This window comes from Lissotriton helveticus, chromosome 8 (assembly GCF_964261635.1).
Source record: "Lissotriton helveticus chromosome 8, aLisHel1.1, whole genome shotgun sequence".
Taxonomy (NCBI): domain Eukaryota; kingdom Metazoa; phylum Chordata; class Amphibia; order Caudata; family Salamandridae; genus Lissotriton; species Lissotriton helveticus.
Window position 1 is genome coordinate 49,327,471 of NC_136069.1, and position 26,268 is coordinate 49,353,738.

Consider the following 26,268-nt stretch of genomic DNA (forward strand, 5'->3'; position numbering starts at 1 on the left):
TGCCCGCAGGTGGTTCTTGGCCCTGATGCCTTTCACCCTTGCCTTGAGGTCGTGCCACCGCCTCTGGATATCGTGTTTGGTGCGTGGCACGGTCGCTGAAGCATTCAGTCTAGTCACTATCCTGTCCCACATTGTGGTCTTGTTTGCCAAGGTGGTCTGCTGGACTAGGGTACCGAACAGTTGTGGTTCTACACGGATGATTTCATCCACCAGGACCTTCAACTCACTCTCTGTGAACTTTGGGTTTTTCTGGGGGGCCATGGTGTGTGATGTGCAAGGTGTTGGCGGTGTTGGGTGTGCAGGTGTGTGGTATGTAGGGATTGTGTTGTCGGGGTTGGTGTGGTGGGTGTGTTGGTGTGTTGGTGTGCAGGTTGTATGTGTGTTGATGTGTCAGTAGTGTGTGATGTGTGCCTCTTTCTTGCAGCTGTGCTGAGATGCAAAGGATTGTGGTGATGGGAGGGATTCCTTTTATAATCTGTGTGGTGGTTGTGTCCCAATGGTTTTTTGCAGTCAGGTGTTCTGTGGGTGTGGAGACTTGGATGCTCTTGTTTGTGCTGGGGGTGTGTCATTGGGGCGTGGAGTTGTGGGGGGTGGGTTTTCCCAAGTAGGTGTGTGTCTTTTTTTGGTTTACTATTTACTTCAGTCCGCCATTTTTGTTTCGGTTTGACGGCAGATGTGATGTTCGTTTGGTTCTTTCACGGTCATGTTCCGTTTGTCGATGGATTTTTTTCCGCGGCGGTCGTGGATGAGTTCCGTTGTGTTTGCAGGGTTATCCTAATCGTGCGGGCGGACCCTTCGCGGTGCGGTCGGGAGTATATTTGCCGCGACCATGGCGGTCGGACCCGTTTCCATCCGCCATCGTAATCGGCCTCTTAGTTATGTCATACATGATAAAGTGGAGTGGGTGTTGTGTGGCGTTTTAGACTCAGAGTGAATTTTCCCGATTCATGCCCTTATATAGGTACAAATAACATTGCCCTAATATAGGCATAGAAATCGATCCCTTATTTAGGCATAGCCCATGCAGACCAATTAAAGGCATGGCTACTTCCACCCGTACCAAACGTCACAACGATTTCTTGGAAACTTTGCAAAGAACTACTATTCCCTAGGGGTTCTTTCCTGACGTTATCATGCCCAACTTTACGTCAAATTAGACACCTTAAAGGTATAAATATGCCTTCACTTGCTAAAGAAAGGCACAGTGGTTCGGAGCACTTCGACTATCTACTTGCCCGACGCAGCTCGCTACAGCAAGTGCCGAAGGAAGTCGACCCTCCAGCTGACGCACTGATCAGGAAGCTGTCCCTTCCCCTGCCGAGAAATCCAGCTCCAGTGTTTCCAAGCTCCCCTTGCAGGGTGTTGGGAAATCGAGTCCCGAGACAGAGATACCAGACCTCCTTCATTCTAAACTAAGGTATGGAGCAGATTAAAACCTAAGATAAATCTTGGATAGATTCTTGGCAAAAACTAAACCTATGCTCCACAATACTTACTTCTTCACGCGTACTAGACTTAGGTTAGGTACATTGGGGTAGGCGTATTTTAGAAGCACCAGTTGAGTATTTTTAGTCTATGTATTTATGTATGTATTTTTATATGGCTCAGAAACCATACAATGCTCTTACAGTATTATTTTAGATTACTATTTACGCTGTATGCATTATACTTTGCAGTCTGCATAACGATTGTAGCAGTTCACTTTTCTTACATGATAAAGAAGACTGTTCAATAAACCCTTTTTATTGAAAACGCCTGTCTCTCTATTTCTCTGCACCTCTGTAGAAACGAAGCATGCACGATTGACTTAGTGAAATACTAATCTATGGTTTCCACGACTCTAAGATGTATTTCTTATTCTTGAGAAACAGAGTTGTCATGTTTATGCGGTTGTCAGAAACTAATCCCTTCTTGTGAATCAGAGAAAGTTTCTAGTGACCTCTGAGCTAGCTGGCACTCACTATTAAGTTTAATATATTCCATAGAGACCTAGTCGACCTCAGTCCTACGTCTAATCTATAGGATATATTAATCCAATGCGCAGAGCCTATTGGGAATATAGTAACTACACTGCATTGTTTGTTCCATGTTGGATGGCACAGGGTCTGCCAAATTAGATCTTGTCACTGCCTTCTTTTGTGTGTCAAATGTGAGGCGAGGTTGGCGATCGTCAGGTTTACCCATTGTGTCCTGTTGTCCAAGACAGACAGGCCTCTCTGCCGTAGAGGGGAGTAAATGCCGCTCGGTGTGTGTTTACAGCAGGAGAGGAATACTCGTGGTGCAGCAGTGATGCAGGACTGGTCTACAGCGATGTGGCGTCTACAGAGTGCACCGTGGGGGGGGGGGGGGAGGATAGCAGGCCAGCACAGAACGTAATGGTCGAGGAGCACGTGGAAGTAGCCGCACCAGGTTGTAGGCGTTTATCCCAGGAACGATTTGTTTGACATACAGCGGCAGTCGGTGCGTGTAGAGCGGTGGTGAAACGTAGGGCAGTCGGGCATACAACGTCAAGCAGACTGAATGACAGAGGACAGCACCCCGCCACAGCTCCCAGCGGCCTTCACAGTAGTGTATTCGGTCCTCAGGACGGTGGGGTGGTATCAGCAGGACTAGTATGGACCAATCAGGAATAAAAGGAAATCGTAGATTCGTCGTTGAAATGCAGTTAACAAAAGGTTGCCTACTTTTTGTATAGAAAATTGTTGAAATGTAGTCAACAAAAGATTGCCCACTCTTTGTATTGAGTTTCTACTTATGCACATAACAAAACTATTGCCTAGGAAGTGAATGCGGATTCTTCTGCTGGGTGAATCATTATTCTTGTGAATCTTCTTACTGTAAGCTTCAGATACACATGGTAAAAGAGCAGCCACTTATTGCTATACAGTTCTCCCTGCTGTATCCAGAAATGAGCAAACCTGCGAGAATTTTTAGTAACTCCACTTGTTACTGACTTGATATCACAGCAAACCCTTGACATATGGCTAAAAGAGCTGCACATTTCTTGATATTTCCAAGAACTATTTCAGCTGCTGTTTCAAATATGCCCATCACATGCATACATAGGTCTACTGCTGGAGAAGCTCCAATGCCCCCCCCCCCTTGTATATGATTTAGACCATCAGATAGCAATGCTGTACAGGGAATTCCTTGTGTAGTAGTACACAGGATCACAAAATACTACCCCAAGATTGCCACTGCTGTGGATTTGGCACCATCTCATCGGAGAGCACATGTTCATAATTCTGGGTTTCACCTGTGGGGTGGAATAAGCCCACAAGCCTCTAGCTGAGATTTAATGAAGTTTAGGTGGGCAATGCCTTATTATTGTGTTTACAGTTTGTGAATTACTGGCAGAGGTCCCAGCATCTGTGGCTTCAGTGCCGAGCTGCTGCAATACAAATTGTCTCAGCTTTCTGTGTATTGTTATCACCTCCGTCAACATCTCACTAGCCTTAGCTATTGGTAGTCGACCCCTGTCTGGGTGAGGCATGTATATGGTTAACACAGGCCATGTCTGTCCAAGCAATGAAAAGAGCCCTTAATGCACATTTTGTGTTGTATGCAGTAACTCCCTTACACAAGATCATATAGTTATTGTATGTTGACAGCACTGAAATAAATCTAAATGGACCTTGTGAACAGCCCTGCAGCTACTGTATCCATCCATTAATAATATATTTCAGCACTATATATGAATCCCCTCTGACCACCAGAGTAATTTCATGCCCTTCTAATGAGAAATCTCTGGCTGTCAAATGGGCAGTAAAGCTGGGTTGCGAATGAATGAATGTATTTTGAAAGTGCACAGCTACGCAACAGTGTCCCAGTGCTATACATGTACAGGCAAACATGCAGACCAGCCTATGCGCTGAGATAAAAGTGGTAGGTTTCGAGAGATTTCCTTAAATAATGATTTGTGAAAAATGGAAATAAGTGATACCATGGAACCAAATACCAAGAATGAACTCCCGCTGGCCCAGGCCAAACGAAATCTGGGTACCTCTACAGCAGCGTCGTAGTGGAGCAGAGCACAAGATCTGAAATATTCACTGTTTATATATCTATCTCCTCTGTTTGCTCACCATTGTTTGGAAAGACGATGAATTGGCAAGAAGGATTAAAGCAGATCCATTGAAAGTATTAAGTCCCCAACAAACCTCAGTATGACAAGTAACTGGAATTTTACACTACATGAGTATGTATTATACACATACTAATACTGAGGAGGATTATAAAATTCCACAGGATTTCACTGGACAGATTTGTTGTGGGCGACTTATTTACAGGGTTCTGGGCCCACAGTAGTATGACTGGGCACCATGTTATGGTAATGTATCTACATTTCAGCTGCTGTCTTTATGAAAGCGTATTGGAAACAGAAGTGTTTCTTAAGCCTGTTTTCAACGCATTCAGTGAATTAAATGCACAAACAGTGAGCATGTTAGCCGACAGTGTACAAAAAAATTAAAAAATGAATAAAATGCCACATGTTAGGAGGTCACTTAGGCTCAAACAGGTGTCTGATTTGTTGAATTCATTTTTTATAAAACCATATGTAAATCAATAGCCACACATTGACATAATGAAAGGAACACCAAGTAGAAAATAGAATGACATTAAAAACATTAAAATATCAGAAGATAAAAAACAAGACAGAGGTGGTGAAAAAAGAAATCAAGATTCAGCAATATCCACAGACATTAATCTCAACCACAAATTAACCTCTACTCCAAAAGTGCTGCTTTGTAAATTATTGGACAATAAAGTAGTACTGAGCCTAACAATGACTAACTAACTTTCCCAACGGATCTGCTTCTGGTGTATCTCTAATAAAAGATGAACTTGCACTGGGAGAGCGTGTTTAAAGTTATCATGTGCTGTAAAAATTCAGGCAGAATTACAACATGATTCGTACAATAGGTACAAAGCTTGGGTTCAACATGCTGAGACACATTTCAGTGCTATTCTTATTAGTAGGTCAAAGCAGTGTTTGATGCCAGAGTTCCTGTATGTTCAGCAATCAAAGACTGGGATCCCTTGGATGAAGGCCATCTTTGTTGCTAAAGATGTGCTCAGCCAGCTTCTAAACTTCAGACTTGCACTGGTGACTAAACTGACACTTGACCAGTACACACAAAATTGAATAATGTGCTTCTCGTGAACCATGGCCTCAACTTCAACTGTAATGACTACCGTATTATATAACTCCTACGATCAACAGTATTTATATATATTTATAGAATTCTAACAAATGCTATTGATTTTACAAGAGAAACATAGCTCAAAAGGCTGACAAATCAGGAAACTGAAAACATAATGTAGAATAAAAGTAGAAACAAAAACAAATGCCTACACTGTTTGCCCCACCCACATTCTTGCAAAACGAAACATAGTATGCCAGGAAACAAAACCACCCTGTCTTTGAGAAAGTGTCTCCTTACACATGGTCAGCCTGGTAATTCATGTGGTTTGGTTCCTGCCAACCAGGGTCACTGTGCCAGTGCTTCATCCCTAAAACCATCTTCTACCCCCTTCTTCTGCCCCCTGTAAGTCCCTAGTAAATGGTACCCTGGGTACCCAGGGCACCTGGGAGCTGAAGAGGGCCCCTAGGGCACCCTGAATAGGACCATGCCTCGGCCTCTTCTTCAACTGTAATGACTACCATATTATATACCTCCTACGATCAACAGTATTTATAGAATGAAACATCCAGTTTATATGAGCTGTGGCGGGGTTACTGATCTTGATGTACTGCTCGAAACATCCATGTCGTTGGGCTCCCATCCGACCTTTCTTTTCCTGCCAACAACTAACTTTTCCCAATGCTGGGTCATATTGGGTCTATTTTACAATTTCTCTTACTGTGAACTTCAGCCCTAATTGTGTCATAATATTGGTTAATATATTTATAACCTGTGACTGCCAGCTTCGTTGTAGAAGTGAGCTGTTAATGACCCTAGTGGTATCATCACTCCAAATGGACCCTTTTGAGTTTTGCAATAGATTCCATATTCCTACAATATAATGTGTATAGAAATAGATGACTTACCATCTGGAGTATATACTGTTTTTAATTCCTCTTGGTTCTGAACAGAAATCGCATAGGCCCCTTCCTCTTTTTTGATGCTGCCTGAGTTCATTTCTATTGCGAACCCTTGTCCTGTAGTAACAGATATATGAAAGAGTGGTGTCAAAGCCAACCATAAGAGCTGCTGATGAGATTCTGCATCTCTCACCTCATCAATTTCTGCATCTATTTCATATGATTTATGGAAAATTCAAGCACTCACAGGCACATACAGCTCAAGCAAAATCACAACGGCAGTTCTAAGTTGAAAATAGACCTGTTTCTATCTAGTGTCCTGATGACATTAGTCACTCCTGTTTTGCATTGTTTTTTTATGTAACAAAGGTTATTGATTTTACAAGACAAACACAGCACAAAAGGCCGACAAATGAGGAAACTGAAAACATAATGCAGATAAAAAAGGTGAAACAAAAAGAAATGCCTGCAGTTTGCCCCACCCACATTCTTGCAAAATGAAACATAGTATACCAGAAAACGAAATGACCCTGTCTTTGAGAAAGTGTCTCTTTTGACATGGTTAGCCTGGCAATTGATGTGGTTTCGAATGTAGTGCACAGGTTCCCTGGCAACCAGGTCCCCTGTGCCAGTGCTTCTTCCCTAAAACTATCCACTATTAGTACTTCTGCCCCTGTAAGTTCCTAGTAAATGGTACCCTGGGTACCTATGGCCTGAGAGCTGAAGAGGGCCCCTCAATAGAACCATGCCACTGCCCTTGCGGCTTGCATGCCCTGGTGAGGTGAAAAATTACAAAGTCGACATGGCACCCTGCCTGGGTGCCATGCCAGTCAGCATAGCCTGACGGTATAGGTAAGTCACCCCTCTTGCAGGCCTGTGGTATAGTGCAGCCCTAAGGCAGGGTGCACTATACCACAGGCGAGGCCATATCTGCATGAGTAGATATGCCCGTACAATACTTAAGTCAATTCTTAAGTATTGTAAGTGCCAGGGAAGCCATAAGGAATACATGGGCTGGAAACTTGGCAACTCGAGTTCCCCAGCATCATGATGACTTCACTGAAACCAGGAGTGTTTGGTACCAAACAACTCCTTGTAATGAATCCTAACTGATGCCAGTGTGAGATTTATTACACCATGTACTCAGAGGGCACCTCTGAGAGACGGCCCCTGAAAACCTACCGACCCTGGTGTGGTCACTGAGTGTCTTTAAGCAGCCTGCCACACACAGCTATGTTTCTGGACCTCTGGGTGGAGAGCCTCTGCTCTTCGGGACCAGAAACAATGCACATCCTGGGCAGAGGTGTTACGCCTCCTTCCCAAGGATAGGCACACGTCTTGAAGTGGAAGCTTTAAAGGCATGCCGCCTTGGTAATGCGACCCCCAGCCTCTACTGCTAGCAGAAAATGGAAAACTTTAAAAAACAAGGTGGTGAGCCCACCTTTGCCAACTCCACACCTTGCTGGAGAAGGCGATGATAAACACACTTTTCAGTCCACTCCATCTTAAAAAGGAGGGGGTCTCATCCAATCAGGGCTAGGATTATGCCCCTCCCACAGCAGGGTGGCATAATTGAGGGTGTAGTCCCCCCAGGTAAGGTGCCCATTGACCCTACCTGCTACGCCCCCCTAAATCCAATATTTAGGAGGCTCCCTCAGACCTTGAAAGTAGAGCTGCAACGACCTAAGAAGATAGAAGACATCCCAAAAGCCAACCCTGCAGAGAAGCCTGAAGACGATGCCTGCCTCTGTTCCCGCTCTACCAGCTTGACTCCAGCTTCGAAGTGCCTGCAACCAAAAGACGACCTGTCTTGCAGGCAGCGACCTCTGAAAACCCTGGAAGGACTGTTACCTTCGAAAAAGAATCCAATCTCCCGTGAACAGCGGACCTGTCCAGAAGAAATCAACTCTAAGGTCTCCTGTGCCATATGGAACCGTGAGTCCTGCCCACTCTGCGCCAGATACCCATGACCCACCGATCCAAGGAAGGTCCCCCAGCAATCTGAACCTCGAATCTAGCATTGGTTGACATCCACAACGACGTCTGCATTGTAAATCTAAAGGGTTCCACCAACTGTGACCGGCCTGATAGGAAGAAACCCGACGTCCAAAGGCACCCCTGCACCTACAGACCCTGGCTTTGGGGAGCTTGCCCAGGGGTCCCCCTGTGACGCCTAACATCCCAACTTATCTGTGACTTAGCTGGTTTTCTGCCTGCACACTCCAGTTCAACGCCTGCAGCCTGTTTTCCAAAAGAAGAATCTCCATAGGATTGCATTGGGTGCCCAACACTGAAATTGCACCCTGCACCCAGCCGTCTCGGGGCCACTGGTGGTGTATATTTGGTACTGCTTTGTGCCCTCCCCCTCCCCCGACTGTAAGTTGTGCACTTAACCTGTTTAACCGCATTATTGTTTTCCTCCAAAGTGTAACATTGAACTGTTCAGAAATGGCACTAAGGCCCTCATTACAATAGCAGTCGGATGAGCGTTCGACTGCCATCTTATCCGGATGGAACCATACCCCGACAGGTAGTCAGCGGCTCCATCTGCCTTATTACAATGAGACCCCCTGTAAAGGCGGTCAGAAACATGCCTTTTACAATTACGGCTTGTGCTGCGGGCTAGAAAAGGGCTGCAGTTCAAGTCAAAATTGAAAAAGGCAGGTTTTAAAACATCCAAGCACTTTGTGCCAGGCACCATGCGGTTCCTAGCTCACAGTGCATAGGTGTTTGGGGGACACCACATGTGGCCCCCCCCCCCCGGCCACATAGTGGAGACCAACATCAGCCCGCCACGTAAAGGCAGAGGGAAAGGGGGCATTGTAATACCTACAGCGGTGCCTCCGCAGGCACCGCCTCAATTGTAGGGATTACCAAGCACATGAATCAACCTGTTTGCAAGCGCAAATGGTGCGATACACAAAAATCGGCAGTTTGCACCCGCAAAAAGGGCTACTGTGATGCATCAAGGTGTGAGGCACTCGCAATTTAAGAAATCGCAATTTATTGATATTTCTTAAATTGCGATTGCATTTAGGGAATCGCAATTTGCGATTCCTTAAATGCAACGCGTGTACCCCTTAGAAAAAGCGAATTCACTATTTGGGGTTGCAAAATACATACAAATTACTCTGGTCTGTATTTTGCAAAAACCTTGAAAAATACATTAAAGTGCATTTTTATAAGGCTTTTGTTTACACACAGGCACACTTGCCCTTGGGGCATGTGTAACATGGGTGCACATCACAATTTCAGGGGTGCAACAGGGTGTCATTTTGACACCTTTGCACCCTTGAAATTGCATGAGCAATTTGGGAGTACCTATTGGTACTCGCAAATTGCACATGCAATTTCCCATTCATTTCTTTGGGCCTGTAGGAATGAATGGGAAGCATTCCTTAATTGCGACTCGCAATTAAGGAATGTTTAGAAATCGCTATTTTAATAGCGATTTCTACATGCATAGGCTTTTGAGAATCCCTAATTGTGATTCCTTAATAATCGCAATTAAGGACTTGCAAAAGCTTACTTTGGTGCATGTGCCCCTACGCTCCTTGAGCCTGTCAGAACCATTGGTCAGTCCAACCGACTGCATCATTATGCGACTCCGATGTTGGACGGACCCGATCGGCCCGGCATCATAATCAGGCCCTAGTCGACTTTTAAAAGTAAAAAGTATTTTAAATTAAAAACGTACTTACATTATTGCAAACATCTTGGTCTTAAAATAAAGTACAAACTAAGCTTATTTTTGTAAAATTGGTGTGGATTCCCTTTTTGAGTCATGTGTCATTTATTGGTCATTTGTGTGCAATAAATGTCTAATACTCCTCTGTTTTAGACCAAAGGCTGCACCCCAACAATTGTACTAATAGAGCACTTTGGGTTTTACATGTAGCCCTGTACACTTTTGGGGAACCCCTGAACTCTATGCACAGTATAACCACCCAGTGGCATACAGTATAAAGAGCCAGCTTCTTACACTGTCCATTCCCTCCTGGTCCCACTTTAACCCGAAAATAAACAAAATGTCATTATTACCAAGTTGTTGTACAGAACAAACAGGTTCTAACACAATCCTCTTGTAATCTGTTCACACCGGCCAGATCTTTGAGTGCTTTTAGGACAGTCCTGGGCCCTATTCACTGCCACCTGCAACGTAAGTCTTTTCCGCGCATGTGCAGAAGGCAGACGCAATCTCGGAGTCCCACAGTCCGTGTCCACGTCGGGGCAACGCTGACCGCTAGAGTCGACCGCCGACCCGCTAACCCACCGACCGCCGCTTCACAGAAACCACAGAGACCCCTGACTGCTCCAGTGAGCCACAGTGAGCACGGGAGGCTTCCGGGCTTCTAGGCACCCAGGCGAAGGCTGTGCTCCTCATAGAGACGCCGGCCGGAGCGGCGGGAGCGGCCCGAGTGAGTCGGGAGCCGCAGTGAGAGGTGAGCCGTAGGGAGTTGCCCAGGAGCTGTGGTTTCTCGCTGGCTCTCGAGGACTGTAAAACTGCGGGGACAGCAGGATCGGCCCAACGGAAACGGGAGCCGCAGTGAGACACCCCGTGGATCACCAAGTGAGTCGGGCAAACACCGGACAAGCTTCCAAGCAGAAATTGTTGCCCGCTTTCTGCCAGCCTGCAGAGGAGAAGCCGCAGTCACCTGGAGAATAGGCAAACAGGTGCCAGCAAAGCAAGAGGCGGCGGCCGGAGGGGACGACGATAAGCAAGCGCGGCAGCCGTTAGAGGCGGCCGCAAAGTAAGAGCCGGCCCCAAAGTAAGAGCCGGGGGTGGACCCAGGGAGGCTGGTTGACTAGGTCCTCCCAGCCTGCGGCCCCACGTGTGCTCCGCTTGCTTGTTCGCTGCTGGCCGATTGCAACTCGCGGTCTGCTGCCATCTTCTGCTACTCTCCATTCTCTGCCATGCTTATTACATGCGGTACAACCAAACAGTAGTAAATCAGACAGTAAATCAGACAATTCTGCAACAAACCAACAGCGCTACTCACCAGAATTCAACATAAATTTATCACAAAAAAGTCAACAGAGTTAAAAAGCCAATGCCTAACAGAGACAAAAAATTATTAAAAAGGCGAACATCGATCTATCACCGCAGTCTGCACACCGGGCACATCATCATCAATCAAAGGGTCAATCTGCACCGCCCACCTCCCACCTCGAAGTAGCATGAGGTCGGGGAAACTACGAGGCGAGGACACCATAGCAGCCATACCTCAGGGGAAGACGAAAAAGGTCAAGGTGGCTCCCCCATGTATGACCAACGAGGTGGTGGAAGAGGCGGAGGAGGAGGGACGAAGTAACAGCCGTGGGTAGGGGTAAGCGGCCCACAAAGTCAACCCAAGAAGAGCAAGGCTTCAGCATAACAGCCCCTGCCACTGTCTCGGCAGACCTCGCAAAAAACCCCCAAGGTACGTCACAGCAATCTGTCAATCAGGGTTCACCAAGTTTGGACGAGGGAGTAAATACGATCAACAAGGACATCACAACCAGCAGTCCTGAAGTAAAGAATGAGGGAAATAATTTGAGAGAAGTAACACCTCGCCCAGCACATAGCGAACAGGCCCGCACTTAAAAGCAAGTAAAAGGGCATTGATTACTGACTTCCTCAAAGTTTGTCAAAAACTTTCCACGGGGAGCGGGAGTGGGAAGGTACCGCTACTACATGACTCTGGCTCCAAATGCAATAGCACACAACACAATGCTTTCATGGAGGGTACAAAAAAGGAAGCCCAATGGTCCGCATCACCACCATACCGGCTAAGGTCTTACAGCGAATCCTGCAAAGCCCACACCACAAAGTCAAGAAGGAATTCCGGGAGCAAGGGGTCCGGCCCTCTCTGGTCAAATGCTTCAAAGATCCAACAAATAGCCAAAGACTCAGAGCAAGCAAAGGGGGGACCACCCGTTCGACCACCACTAACGACCCACATACCACCGGTGCGTGCCCTAGTACACTGGGCCCCGGACGCAACTGATGACTCGGTTTTTCTAGAGCAGAACATGCAGAGTGTACATCTAATTCAGAATACATCCCTGACCACGATTGAGGAATCCCTTCTGCAGCCCCAGGTGCAATCCCGTTTTGAAAATCCGTGCCCAACGCCACAGGTAAACCCTTATAGCCCAACGTCCAGCCAGCTCACGCCGGGTTTGGAAAAAAAGTACCACGCTCTTGGCACCGGACGAGTCATTGAAGACACCGATGCTATCGAAGACAGTCTGCCACCAAAGCTACAGGAACTCAATTTAACAGCAACCGAGACTGTAAAACCTGAACGAAGCACACGCGAGCTATCAACTCAATACAATCAAGGTCCCGGGAAGGAAGAGAGAACCGACAAAAGGCTAGGGAACGACCAACTGCGTGAGCATTTTACTCAATCAGACCCCTTTGTCTACTCCGCCATATCACCCATCCCCATTCCCAGACACTCCCAGGGGGAATCGCCAGAGAACATTCAAACAACTTCCATTTGGCCGCAATTATTAAAGACAATGGAAACCATAGGAGTCGCCATATTCTATCACACGGACAAATTGGACACTCAAGTCGACCTGCTCAATCTCCTGGCGTTTCACGTCCAGGGGATTGAAACTAATCTACAAGCCTTAAACACCATGATTGCCAAGGTTCAACTAAACAAGGACCATACTTTCTACACTTGTCACTGCTCCAACATAATAGACAAACTGGCCACAGTACCCAGTCTGATGACGCAGATACTGGGGGCAGTCAAGGATTCGTCAAAAGACTCTTCAATGGAAACACCAATAATAATAAGCAAATCAACCTGCAATCAGCATTTTAAAGAGGGCCCTGGTAGGCTGACAAGACCGACCAATGCTAGCAGGGGCAAAGAGAGCTTGGAACTCCAAGACCACCCACACTCTCCCCCAGCAAAGGAAAACAGGTCGCCAGTAAGCCTAGAGGAACACAACCAGGATAACCGCACAGAGGTAGCGGAGTTAACTCAGGGGCCAATTCCCGACGTGGCGCCAATCGCTAACCACATCAAACAGGCTACAACGCTTACTAAGAGAGAACGGAAGCGACAAAGAAAAGCCAGAAACGGAAAAGCTCACAACCGATGGGTCCCACAAACCTCTTCGGAAAAATCCAACAACAACTTTGGGATCAAGGACGCCAAACAGCACCCCAAGAGTATCCCACCACTAACCAGAATTACGTCAGAGCAAGGGTCCACGCCTACGATTCACTTATCCACCAAGGCACCCTCAACTCCAACTTCAAAAGGAGCAATAGTCCATGCAATGACAAATCAGAACACATTAAAAGTGTTCAGCATTTTTAAACCCGCGGGACAAAAATCAAACTGCAAGGCATCACCTCAAGATCTGGGAAAAAACATAAATACCAATCAAAGGAAGGAATTAAGCGACATTAACCCACCTAGCCAAGCCCCAGACATCAAAAGCCAAGTTATCTCAGTTAACACCGCAAAGATCAAGGGAATCAACTTACAAGACACACAGGGCGGAGAATCTCATGTACCTTCAGCTCTAGCCTCCAAAAAACAAGACTTTGCCAACAGTGCACAGATGGCAATTTCACACACATTAGAGCTAGAGGGGGACCGGGCAGGAACGGCCCTTCCACTTAATGAAGAGAGCGGACGACTGAACAGCCTAAAGCGGTCCACGTTAAGCAACAAAATCGAGTTTACTCCACAATATCGTTCAAGAGGGTCCTATGACATCCTGAACAGAGGGGCCATTTTAAGACTGCTAGAAGAACTATCAGGTCTGCGACACTTAAAATCAAGCGACCTTGAGTTAATAGAGTTCAAACCAAACCCTCTTCAATCAGGCTCCGACTCAACGATTACAACGTGGACCAATTACACCATCACAGATCTAATCCTGTCTCATTGGGAGGTCTTTGCCGCATGGGGTATTGAAATAAAAAAAGTGGAGCCCGCACGATATCCCAGCCCGCTACGGAAACAAAACTTTAAAATAAGCCTTTTAAAAAACACCAAAGGGCCAGATTTAAAAAACAGTAGCGAAGTGGAAGCGCAGCAACTAAGGCAAATTACAATCACTTTCGCCCACCAAGAGGCAGATATGCCCGAAATGCCCCAACACGCTAGTCGGGCACAATTCCACAGGATCGCAGCTTGAACTGATAACAGACCAAAGATAGGGGAAACGCAGGGCTGTAAGATCTGCTCATGGAACATCAATGGCTTAAATGCAAAGTTGGAAGAAGACGACTTTATTGAGTTTATAACCCAATTTAAAATACTTTTGTTTCAAGAAACATGGCAGACCAAAAACTCATCCTTATTGGGATACAAAGAATTCTTTGTCCCAGCCCAGAAGGTTGGACGCTCCGGCAGGGCCAAAGGGGGCCTTTCCATTTTCATATCAACAGACTTTACTTGGTCACCAACCTGCATCGACCTAGACTCTACATGGATGCAATGTATCAAAGTGGAAATTTCCCCTAACCTGGGTCTCCTGATCGTGAATCTCTACATGCACTCCGGCGGGAAACACAAAGGCAAAAGGATAAAACAACTAGTCACCACAATCAAGTCACTGAAATCAATCTACCCAAGTGATAACATGATTATAACGGGAGACTTTAATTTGAACCTAATTCGTGGACAGGAGGGAATCCTCCCCATTCACATTGAGCCACGGCAGGGCAATCAATGCAGACAAAGTACATTGGGAAGGAAATGTGCCTCAGAACTGGAAGCTCTTCATCTGCATACCCTAAACGGGAGAGGCCATCTGGACAGACCCAGCCGCCCTAACGAGGGTTTCCAAGAACTCAGGCTCTACCATAGACTACACCCTGGCAGACCCCGACCTATTCCATCATATTCGTGACTTCCAGATTCAAGAACACGGAGAAAGCGATCATTTTCCACAGACCCTTATGCTCAACCTCCAACCTACAAAGTCGGAGAAGGCCGCGCCTCTGTCCGTGAACACAAAAATCTTTAACTTAAAACGGCTAAACTGGAACGAAGGCAATCTCTCTAGCATAATGGCGTCATGCCACGTATCGCTCCAACAATCCGAAACGTCGAGAGACATAATTAAAACCTGGGAAAACTTCGTAACGGAGATCAACAAGAACCATCAATCCAACAACAGAGGACGCAAACCCATAAGAAAAAGAGGTGGGGAATGGTATACGCCGAAACTGCGCCAGCTAAAAAGGCAATTAAATGCATTCCTTAGGGCCGAACGTAAAAAAGACCCTCAGCTATCACAACCTACGCTGAAAATAATCGAATCTCTAAAAAAAGAACTAAAAAGAGAGACCAATCTGGCCAAGCGAATGCACAGGGAAAAACTAGCGTGCTCCATTCTCCATGCAAGCAAATTGCAGAATTCAAAAGATTTTTGGGCAAAAATAAACTTTATATTAAATGGCAAGCATTGCCAGTATAACTCAGATATGACGGACCAGCTCTGGAGCAGTCACATTGACTTACTATATAATTCCTCGCACAATCCATTGAAGGATAATAACGCCAAGCGTCCTGAGGAGCTTCTCCGTTCCAGCTTGAGTACAAAGCCAGCTACAAAGATCATAGGGAATTCGCCGACATCAAAGAATACAGGAGACACGGAATTATTTTCATTAAAGCAGGTCTCAAACATCATAAAATCATTGAGAGCAGATGGAGCGCCCGGACCAAACGGGCTTCCCAACGCCTTATTTGGGAAAGACCCAATGTTTTGGGCCAGCCAACTAACACCTTTATTTGGTCACAGTCTAAAGACCGGGATCATTCCCGAATCATGGAGAGGCAGCATTCTCCATCCAATCTACAAATCCGGATCCTGTGCAGACCCTAACAACTATAGGCTGATAGCCTTAATAGACGTGGAGGCCAAGATCTATGCTTCCAACTTGTTGGTGATCAGCTCAGGGATAATTCCCCAGACACAAACAGGCTTTCGGCCAGGACTGGGCACCTTGACCAACTTATCCGCGTTAACCCTCCTTGTCAATAAAGCAACCCACAACTCCACCCCGCTGTACACTTGTTTCCTGGACCTAAAAGCGGCTTTTGACAAAGTGCCCAGATCCAATCTTTGGGCCAAAATGAAAGCCTGGGGTGTGCCGCCAAATTTGTTGGGAGCATTAATTGAGCTTTATTCAGACACTTGGGTTCAAGTGAAAAAAGGAGATGGTCGACGCCTGACAGGGAAATTCCATACAACCAACGGTTTAAAGCAAGGCTGCGTACTGGCCCCCAGCCTGTTCAATATCTACACTGCGGACCTTGAAAGTGACCTACGTACCATTCAGGAGGATCCACCAAGATTGGCCCACTCACCTATAACAAGTCTTCAATATGCAGACGATATTGTGCTCCTTTCAAAAACCCCCATTGGACAACAACGTTTGATCTCCAAACTGTCGCAGTACCTCTCAAACGTACAACTGATTATAAATCTAAAAAAAAAAAAACATCCTATGCTTCTGCGGCACAAGAAAGAAAAAACAAAATTTTGTCTGGAAGATAAACTCTACCTCTCTAACCCAGGTAGATCAATATAAATACCTGGGAATCTTACTGGACCACCGATTAAAGTTTAAACTGCACCTGGAACAAGGGAAATCCAAAGCTAAGCAGCTTCAATATGCTTTTAAGACTGTTCAAAAGCAATTAAACGGACATTCCACCGGCCACATTCTTAAGATCGCAGCCGCTAAATTTTTGCCATCACTAACATACGGCTCTGAATTACTGGCAACCCGGGACTTCGCAGTGTTAAATCTCGCCTAATCCAGGCTGTTTAAAAATCTTTTCTCAATCCAGCGTCATATCTCTCAAGCCCAAATTCGTTTGGAGTTCGGACTCACTAACCAGCTCCCGGCAAGACAAGGAGCACTCGTCAAGTATTATTGGCGCATGAGGGAAGCAGCAGACGAATCCTTGGCGCAACTTTGCTGGTCAGAAGTTGAAAAACAGGCCGGGCCTCCAAACTCAACATACAAGATCTTGAGGCAAGCTCTCGAAGCATTAAAACTGGAAGAATCCTGGCTTCTGCCCATGACTTATTCTGCTTTCAAGCTGATAACCAAGAAAGCAGTCAAACAAGGATCAACTCATGGACAAAGCAGCAATGGCTGGCAAGAGCCACGCCTGGATCGTTTTGCCATCATACACCTACTTAAAACCTCAAGATTATTTGAAAGAATTCTTTAGGGACCACTACAAAAGGAAACTAAGCCTTTTAAGGCTGGGTTGCTTCCCGTCCAAAGATCTCACTCCTAAATGGCTACGGCAGTGGGCAACTTCCGACCGCCGACTTTGTGGCAACGGCGCGGAGTCTTTTCTGCACCTTATATGTATATGCCCGGCACTTCAGAATCTTAGAAAAACGCTTCTTCAATCACTTCTAAGAGAAGCCCAGGTGAGAACTTGCAGGGCGGCGGTGATAAAATGCCTAAGTGGATCCTGGATAGAACTCTCATGTAAAACCATAAAGTTTTTGAATCTCGCCGCCATAGAGCTGGAAAACAGGGCAGCAACCAAAGAGGGCCCCGGACAATAGGCCAGGCTTGGCCGGCCATGGACTCTTCCATCCTTTTCCTCTCCTTTTCAAACGGTCGTTTTTTTGTATCACAAGTTAAAATTAACGCGCCCCCTGTTTGAACAATCCGCCATCTCCCATACCTTTTTACTTCTCCCCCTTTATTAGGAGTTAAAAACAAAGTGTACCCAGAATGAACTCACACGATAATTTTGCCAATTACAGGACATGAGTTTTTAACTTGATTTAAAGTTGATTTTGTATTATTTTTATGAAGGAAATGTTGCTGGCATGGTGGTAAGTCCACCCTTTTATAATTTTTTTTTAAATCAAATAAAGTTATTATTATTACACTGCCACCTGCAAACCCATTCAGTGATCCAAACCACCTTTCCACACTGTCGAGGACTGGGGAGCCGTGGCCTTCCACTGTTTTGCTATGCCTTGCTTCGCCAGAGTCAGGCCAAGGAACAACAAGGAGAACTTATATTGATTACCCCACTCCCCCCAATTCTTCCTTGATGTGAAGGAGTGAGTTTGTGGTCCATCAAGACAGTCCAATTTAAGGCCCCGCCCAAACAAGATGTCACTCCACGCCAATAGTGATCTAGAGCAGGGCAGCTTCACATCGTATGTAAAAAGGTGCCCTCCCCCACTTCACAGCAGAGACAGGTTGGAGAAGCAATCACCCCCATTTGCCACAGCCAGTGACGGGCAAAATAAACCTGAATATAATTAATCTGGATCGGTCTAAGTCAGGCCGCGATAGCCACAGTCACCCACAGCCTCAGTCCAATTCTCGTCTTCTAACGCATCTACATCGGCCTCCCATGCCCAGAGAGCTGTGAATGTATCCGAACAGTTAGAAATTAGCTACTGGTAAACTCGAGCAATCTTGCAGTCGCCCAGATCTCCCATAAGCAGCTTGCCCTCTAAAGGGTTGAATTCGGGACGGTCAGACAAAGCAACATGGTATGGAGTTAAGGCATGGAGGAGCCACAGGTACTGATGAAAATGGCTGAAATGGAGTTGATATTCTCTGCCTGCAAGGTCTGAAAGGATTTAAGGATCATCCTGCTCATGAATTTGCCCAGAGTGGAGCTCCCAATCAGATCCCACCTTCTGAAACCCTCCAACGCAGCCCCTTGCGGCAGCCAACGAACATGCCACGGTGGTGTCCACTTTGTCAGTCTCCCCCACCCATCGGAGGGAATGCCGCCACAGAGTCAAAGTTAATCTAATCATCGGAGGAAGAACATTCCAGTTGCCTCCCCCTCATAGATGAGGAGTGTCCCCCCATCCATTTTTCGGACGTAAAAGAAGGGCTGATGTGCACATCATACCACCAATCATTAATGACCAGAAGAGGTAACACCTGATTATATGACTCAATAGCAGCCGCAGCAATACCCCCTCAGTAAGTAGATTAAAAACACTTATCAAGGGCAAAACAGGGGGTGAAGATCTCCCCGAGAAAGCTATTGAGAGTGAAATTGACGGAGCAAAACCATTGTCGCAAAATAGAAAACAGAAAATTCTGCAATTGATCTAGAAATTGGGGGAACAATACCATTTTGACCTAGCGGATAGGGACAGCGGCAAAACTGACAAAACTCCTATATCTTCTTTTAAGCAAGCCAGAAAATGGTCTAAGTTACGTTTCAACGCCAATGCCGTATTGGGAGAAACAAATCCGCCCACGATCATCCCCAATCCAGACGCCCAACCACGGTCCTGTGGGCAGACACTAACTGAGAACACGGCAGATTTAGATATGTTAAGATAGAGGTCAGAGGATTCACCAAAGATGCAAATGATTTATTTGTAAGATATGATGCCCCGAGGACGCATGATTGGTCAAAAAGAATAGGACGTCATCCACCTATAGTGCTATTTAATCGGCGGATCCTGCCCCCCACTCTAAACTATGGACCTGAGCATCCATACTCACCCACACGACAAGGGATCCATGGCAAGAGCGAACAGCAGGGGGCTCGGGCATCCTCGCCTCATCTCACGCCAAAATTGGGAAAGAGTCCAAACTAGGCCCAGCCACCCGCACCATCGCTGTCAAATCAGTGTATTGAAGTCTGAGATAAGACTGAAATCATGGCCTAAAATTCAAGAGGCGAAGAAGTGCTAGGAAATATACCCTACTGACGGAGTTGAAGGCCTTGTCAATATCAGCACAAAAAGAACGCTGTGAGCCTGTCAGCCAATACATAAACACAGAATATTGTGTCGGGTAGCATAATGGGGAGTAAAGCTGGGATGATCAGGATGAACTAAATCTGGAATGAAGCAGGTCAATCGCGACTTCGAGAGGATCTTCACCTCCAAATTGAAACGTGGGAGATGGGCAATAAGAGGAATGATCATCTACTGGGCAGCCAGGCAAAGGAAACAACACTATCTTCGCTTGGCGCCAGTCGAGGGGGGGGAAGACCAGCACACTCAACAGCCAACTGAATCACCCCCAGCATGAGTTCCTAGAATTTTAGCACAAAAGCCTTCCCGCGGCGTAGCCCAGCCAGGTCTGAGAACTCCTCCCCAGTGAGCACACTGTCCAGGATGACGCAATCCAAGAGAGTTCTAAGTCACAAAGTCCACTATCTGTTTCCGAGCCACGACTTGCCATCAAGCGTAGATAGCCTGGAAATGAGCAGTGAAACTGCAGGCCATTACCCAGGAGTCAGTGAGTACAGTGCCTGTTGAATCAAGTAAAGGAGGAATGGAGAGGGTGTTGAGAACCCTGACAATCTAAGGAGCATTTTGCTCGACTTGTCACCCCATCGATGTATGGGCCGCATGCCAAAACTGTTAAGCCTTCCACAAGAGGGTCTGTTGGTAGCGGGGTTGCATTAGATCCAGTTGTCTACGCACCTGCTGCCCATCCTCCAGTCTACCCTATACCTGCAGGTCCTGCCAATATGAACCGAAGTGGATTGCGTGCCCTCCAAACATTGACCAAACCTAAGGCACTCACAAAGGAAGGCAGAGGGAGTTCTACCAGATGCAGGGGAAGGTCCTTGAGAATGCCACCGATCCAGCAAATGGTCTCCGACACCATTCCAATCGCCCCCCATCACTGTGAGCCCCTCCAGAAACTCACTCCACACCCTGGTAATCAAGTCAATAAGGGACTGACCATGGGGAAGAGAGGTATATACAGAGAAATTTCCCAAACAACGTACCTGTCACAGCCCTATACAGACCCTGGATAAGTTGAAATGGAGTATGATTCCTGATCAAAATGCAAGTGCCTGTGGATCCCCTCGAGAACCCGGAGTGATACATCTTCGTGTAACCAAGCAGGCAATACAAGGGACTTTCCGGCCCAAGAGATGGGTCTCCTGGAGTAATAGAACATCCTCCCCCCCTCTTTTAGCGTGCTTCAAAACTGCCTCTCTCTTGACCTTGTCAAGAAAGCCATTCACATTCGAGGCTACCAAATTTAACAGATGAAGGGAATCATAAACAGTAGGGCCACTAAAAACGCACTAGGGCAGAATGTTTGGCAAGCAAGGCCGGCAAAGGGAGATGTCCCAACCAACCACCCCACCTCCATAATTCAGAGAACAGGAAGTAGCTGTCACAGGGCTGGCCCCCAACAGGGGATCCCGCCGGGCCGGTCTCTGTGGATCCCCAAACCCAACAAAGTCAGCTAACTGTGGAAACTAATATTCCACTCGCACAGGTCAGCGGACGCTAATCATCACAGCAACATTGGGAATCATTGCAGACACCACAGGGAGTTATAACAAACACCAATGTCATGTAGAAGGCAAGGAGATAGCCCACCGAGGGCTCCCCACCATCTACCGGGCCCCCTCCATCCTGTTGGTAGCTCCTCCATGTGGGGCGAGATCCATTGCTTTTCTTTGTTGGGGTGTTGGCAGGTTGATTACGTCTGTCTCCTCAGAATCCATGCGTGGGGAGTGTGCGGCTTCAACTGAATTTGTTCATCGGTCCACTGAAAGACCTCCTTGGATGTCCTGAAGAAGAGAGTCTGTGAAACGTAAATGATCTTTAAATTAGCCGGATATAATACCATATACTGGATGTTGAGGTCACAAAGCAGTTGTTTCACTGTCAAGAAGGAGTGCCATTGTAGTTGCACCATCCTGGTATTATCAGAGAATATCAGGTTAGTGTGAGATTGGTATGAGAGCTTATCTTGAAGCTAGGCATGCTTGAGAATATTGTCTTTGTCTAGATAATTAAGGAGCTTTGCGATGACAGGACGAGGCCTGGCCCCTGGTTGAGGGCATCATACTAATGCCCAGTGAGCCCGCTCAATAACTGGGCCTCTGAAGGCATCAATGAGCAGAGCCATTGGTCTAGAAAAAGTTCTATCAACGGGCCCTCACAGTCACTCAGGGAAAGCCCACAAACTGTTACAGCAAGCCCTGCCCTCAGCATCCTCCAACGTCACCGCCAGGTCATTGGTCACTGCAGTACCGTCAATCAATCAATCCAGGGTTTATAAAGCACGCTACTCCCCCGTGAGGGTCTCAAGGCGCTGGGAGAGGGGTGGAGGTGGAGCTCCGGATCAGTCGAAGAGCCAGGTCTTGAGGCTCCTCCTGAAGGTGTGCAGAGTGACAGAGCGTCTGATGTTGGCTGGGAGCTTGTTCCAGGTCTTTGCTGCGACGTAGGAGAAGGCTCTTCCATCTGCTCTGGTTCTGCGGATACGCAGGGTCTCTGCCAAGGCGAGGTCGGCAGAGCGGTGGTTCCTTTTGGGTACGTGGAAGGAAGTCTCTTTCGTTGAGGTATTTGGGTCCGATATTGTGGAGGGATTTGTAGGAGTGGGTGAGTAGCTTGAAGGTTACTTACTATCTTCTCAATGGGGAGCCAGTGGAGATCTCGTAGGTGCTGGGTCATGTGCTTGTGTCGTGGGGTTCCAAGGACAAGTCTGGCTGCAGTGTTCTAGATGGTTTGGAGCTTGCGTAACAGGGTTTTGTTGATTCCGGCGTAGAGGACGTTACCGTAGTCCAGTGTGATGCTTATGAGTACGTGTGATGGTCTGTCTGCATTCGGGGGGATCCACTTAAAGGTCTTGCAGAGGATGGGAGGGAGTTGAAGCAGGTGGAGGCGACAGCGTTGATCTGGCGGGTCATGGTGAGTATGAAGTCTAGAATGATGCCGAGGTTTCTGGCATGGTCTGATGGAGTGGGTGGGTTTCCGAGGACGGAAGGCCACCATGTGTTGTCCCAGGAGGTGGAGAAGGGTCTTTCATTCCATCCTGGAAGCTGAGTTTGGTGTCTTCAGGGTTCTCCGTCAGGGAGAAGAGGAGCTGGGTGTTGTCGGCATAGGATACTATGCTGAGCCCATGCTGTCTAACAATGGCGGCGAGGGCGGCCATGTAGATGTTAAAGAGCGTGGGGCTGAGCGAGGATCCTTGGGGTACTCCGCAGTCAGATCGACTGCGGAGTACCCCAAGGATCCTCGCACAGCCCAACGCTACGGGTTCGGAGAGGAAGGGTGGAAGCCTGATCCTTTGGGTTCTGCCAGTGAGAAGGAGCGGATACAGTCGAGGGGGGTATGCTGGCGGGAGTGGGCTGGGAGACGGTGTCGAAGGCTGCGGAGAGGTCTAGTAGGATGAGGGCCACAGTGTGGCCCTGGTTGAGTAGCATGCAAATGTCATCGGTGGCGGCGAGGAGGGCGGTCTCGGTGTCTTTTTTTAGCTTTATGTCACCAGAATACCTCACTGGCAACAAACAAGATAATGTTTTTTATATTACATGTATGTTTTAGGGGAGCTCGGTTAAAAAACTATTTACTTCAAAGTGTAGCTCACAGTGGGTACTAATTGACATTAGAATATTTACGTTTTGTTTACCTTTCATGAATAAACAGAAGACAATGGTATGGGTCCAGGGATTTATGAAACTGTGTAGCTGCAGCATTTACTAGCAATGACTGATTTACCACACAATTTGCTCATTTAAAAATACATTGGTTCAAACTCTAATAAGGTCCTATATTCACTCCCTTGATCACAAAATATTGATTATTTTGCTGAATAATTTGGTTCTTCATCTAATAATCACAGCAGTCCTAATAATGGTAAAGGCTGTAGAGTGATCTCATGCTGTGATTATATTGAAAGCAATACTTCACAGAGAACTGTAAAATATTTCCCATATTTCAGTTACCTGTGAAATAAGGGCTTTTAATATCAATGCATTTTTGTGTGGACTGAAATGAATATTATATATAAACGTTATAGAAGTAAAAAATGAAAGATGCAGCAGTGCCAATGAGCGTCTGACCATAATTTATGTGATAGGAATTGCACTGACCTTGTTGGTGGGAAGCACAGCTTTTTAATTTTTGAATTTGTGAAATGTTTCAGTATGCGTTTCCCCGCAAACTGGTACTAAGGCTTGGACTAAGAACACAACACACGCCATCTATTTATAGCCCCTGTATGCCAGTTTGACTGTAGCAGTGACCTGTTAATGATCCGAACGGCCTCATCACTCTGAATGGACCCTTTTGAGTTTCACCATAGATTCCATCATCCTACTATATAATATATATATATATAGAAATAGATGGCTTACCGTCTTTAGTATAGGAGTTTGTAAACTCCCCTTGTTTCTGATCAGCTATCGCATAGGTCCCTCCCTCTTCTTTGATGTGGTCTGAGATCATTTCTATTGTGAACTCTTCTCCTGTAGTAACAGAAATATGAAAGAGTGGTGTCATAGCCTGACATAATAGCTGCATATGGGGTCCTGAACATCTCGCTTCCTGCATGCCTCATCAATTTCTGCATCTATTTCATATGATGTATGGAAAATTCAAGCACTCACAGGCATACAGCTCAAGCAATATCACAATGGCAGTTGTAACAGACCAGTTTCTATCCAGCGTCCTGATGACAATATTGATCACTCGTGTTTCCCATTTTTTTTAACAGATTTTACAAGAACTACACAGCTCAGAATGCCAACAAATCAGGAAACTGGAAATATAATGATAAAATAAAAGGAGAAACAAAAGCAAATAGCTGCACAGTTTGCCCCACCCACACCCAAGTTCTTGCAAAACAAAACATAGTATGCCCGAAAACCAAATCGCCCTGTCCATTCCCTCCCGATTCCACCTTAACCTGCAAATAAATATATGTATTAATTCACCAGTTGTTGTACAGAGGAGACAGGTTTTAACACAATGCCCCATTAATCTGCCCCCGCCTGCCAGATCTTTGAGTGCTTTTGCGGACACCCCGAGCCCTATACACTGCCACCACCAAACACATACTCGTGATCCAGACCACCCATCCGCACTGCGAATGACAGGGAGCTGCGGTCTTCCAATCAATCAATCAAGTTACTTGTAAAGCGCAACTACTCATCTGTAATGGTCTCAAGGCGCTGGGGGAGTAGGGTGGGGGGTAGGGTGACCAGAATTTTAAAGCAAAAAAGGGGACATTTCACAAAAATAGAAGGACTATAATTTTACGTCAAGCGAGTTCACAAAATGACAGCGCTCCTCAGCAGAGAATTTCAAAACAGGCAGTAAGAACATACATAAGATGCTATTTTTAAACCCAGTAGCTTGCCTGTGAATTAAATTGCTTTCTTGGAACAACTGCTAACTATCCACGCTTTGTAAAACATAAAAAACACATCCCCCGTTTTCAGTCGACCCTCTCCAAAAAAGGGGACATGAGCTAAATTTCTCGAAATCTGCCCAGACAGCTGGTGAAAAACGGGGACCGTCCTGACAAATCTGGGATGCCTGGTCACCCCAGGGGGGCAACAGCTGGTCTGCCTAAGGTGCTGTGGGTCAGTCAAAGAGCAAGGTCTTAAGGTCCTTCCTGAATTGAGGTAGAGAAGGTGATTGCCTGAGGTGAAGAGACAAGCTGTTCGAGGTCTTTGCTGTGAGGTAGAAGATGGAGCTTCCTTCGGCAGTGGTCTTGCGAATAAGTGGGATGGTAGCCAGCCCCAATGAGGCGGAGGATGCGTAGAATACAAAGTGGGTGGTTCCACTCTCTTGCTATGTCCCACATCGTCAGAGTCGGGCCAAGGAACAACAAGGACAACCTATATTGATTACCCCAGTGCATCAGTGATGCGAAAGAGTGATTTTCGAGTCCATCTGGGCTTTCGCGAGAAGTTATCTATGGCAGGGCCACTCCATACCGCATGTAAGGAGGTGCTCAGCCCCGCTTCACAGAGGAGACAGGTTGGAGAGATAATCACTCCCATCTGCCACACCCAATGATGGGTCAGATATTTAAGCGGGATCAGCCTAAGTTGGCCCACGATAGCTGCAGTGTGAGGTGAGCCCCAGTCCACTCCTTATCCTCTAACGCCCCTACATCGGCCTCCCATGCCAGTCGGAGAGCTGTGAACGTATCCGAGCCAATTCAAAATGAGCGCCTGGTAAACTTGTGCAATATTGCGGTGGACCAGATCTGCCATAAGCAACTTGCTCTCTAAAGGGTTGAATTCAGGAAGGTCAGACAAAAGAACAGGGTATAGAGTTAAGGCTTGGCAGAGCTGTAGCTATCGATTAAAATGGCTACATTGGAAGCTGATATTTATTTTATTATTTATTCAAAGTTTTATATAGCGCGAACAAGATCCTTACGGATATCAGAGCGCTTCACAGAGCCAGGGTTAGGGGCAGCAGGAATGGACAGAGATAATGGGAGCAGTATAATAGTC

The 26,268-nt window shown here is 46.5% G+C and overlaps 1 protein-coding gene across 1 annotated transcript in view; it reads right to left on the minus strand.

Annotated features, from left to right (window-relative positions):
* Positions 1–26,268, minus strand: part of LOC144772341 (uncharacterized) — a 97,618-nt gene that overhangs the window by 61,045 nt on the left and 10,305 nt on the right. The window contains exons 2-3 of the mRNA XM_078656590.1: positions 24,154–24,264; positions 6,053–6,163 (exon numbers count right to left, since the gene is read on the minus strand). Of these exons, the coding sequence (XP_078512716.1) occupies positions 6,053–6,163; positions 24,154–24,264 (222 nt within the window). The remainder of the gene's footprint in view (positions 1–6,052; positions 6,164–24,153; positions 24,265–26,268) is intronic.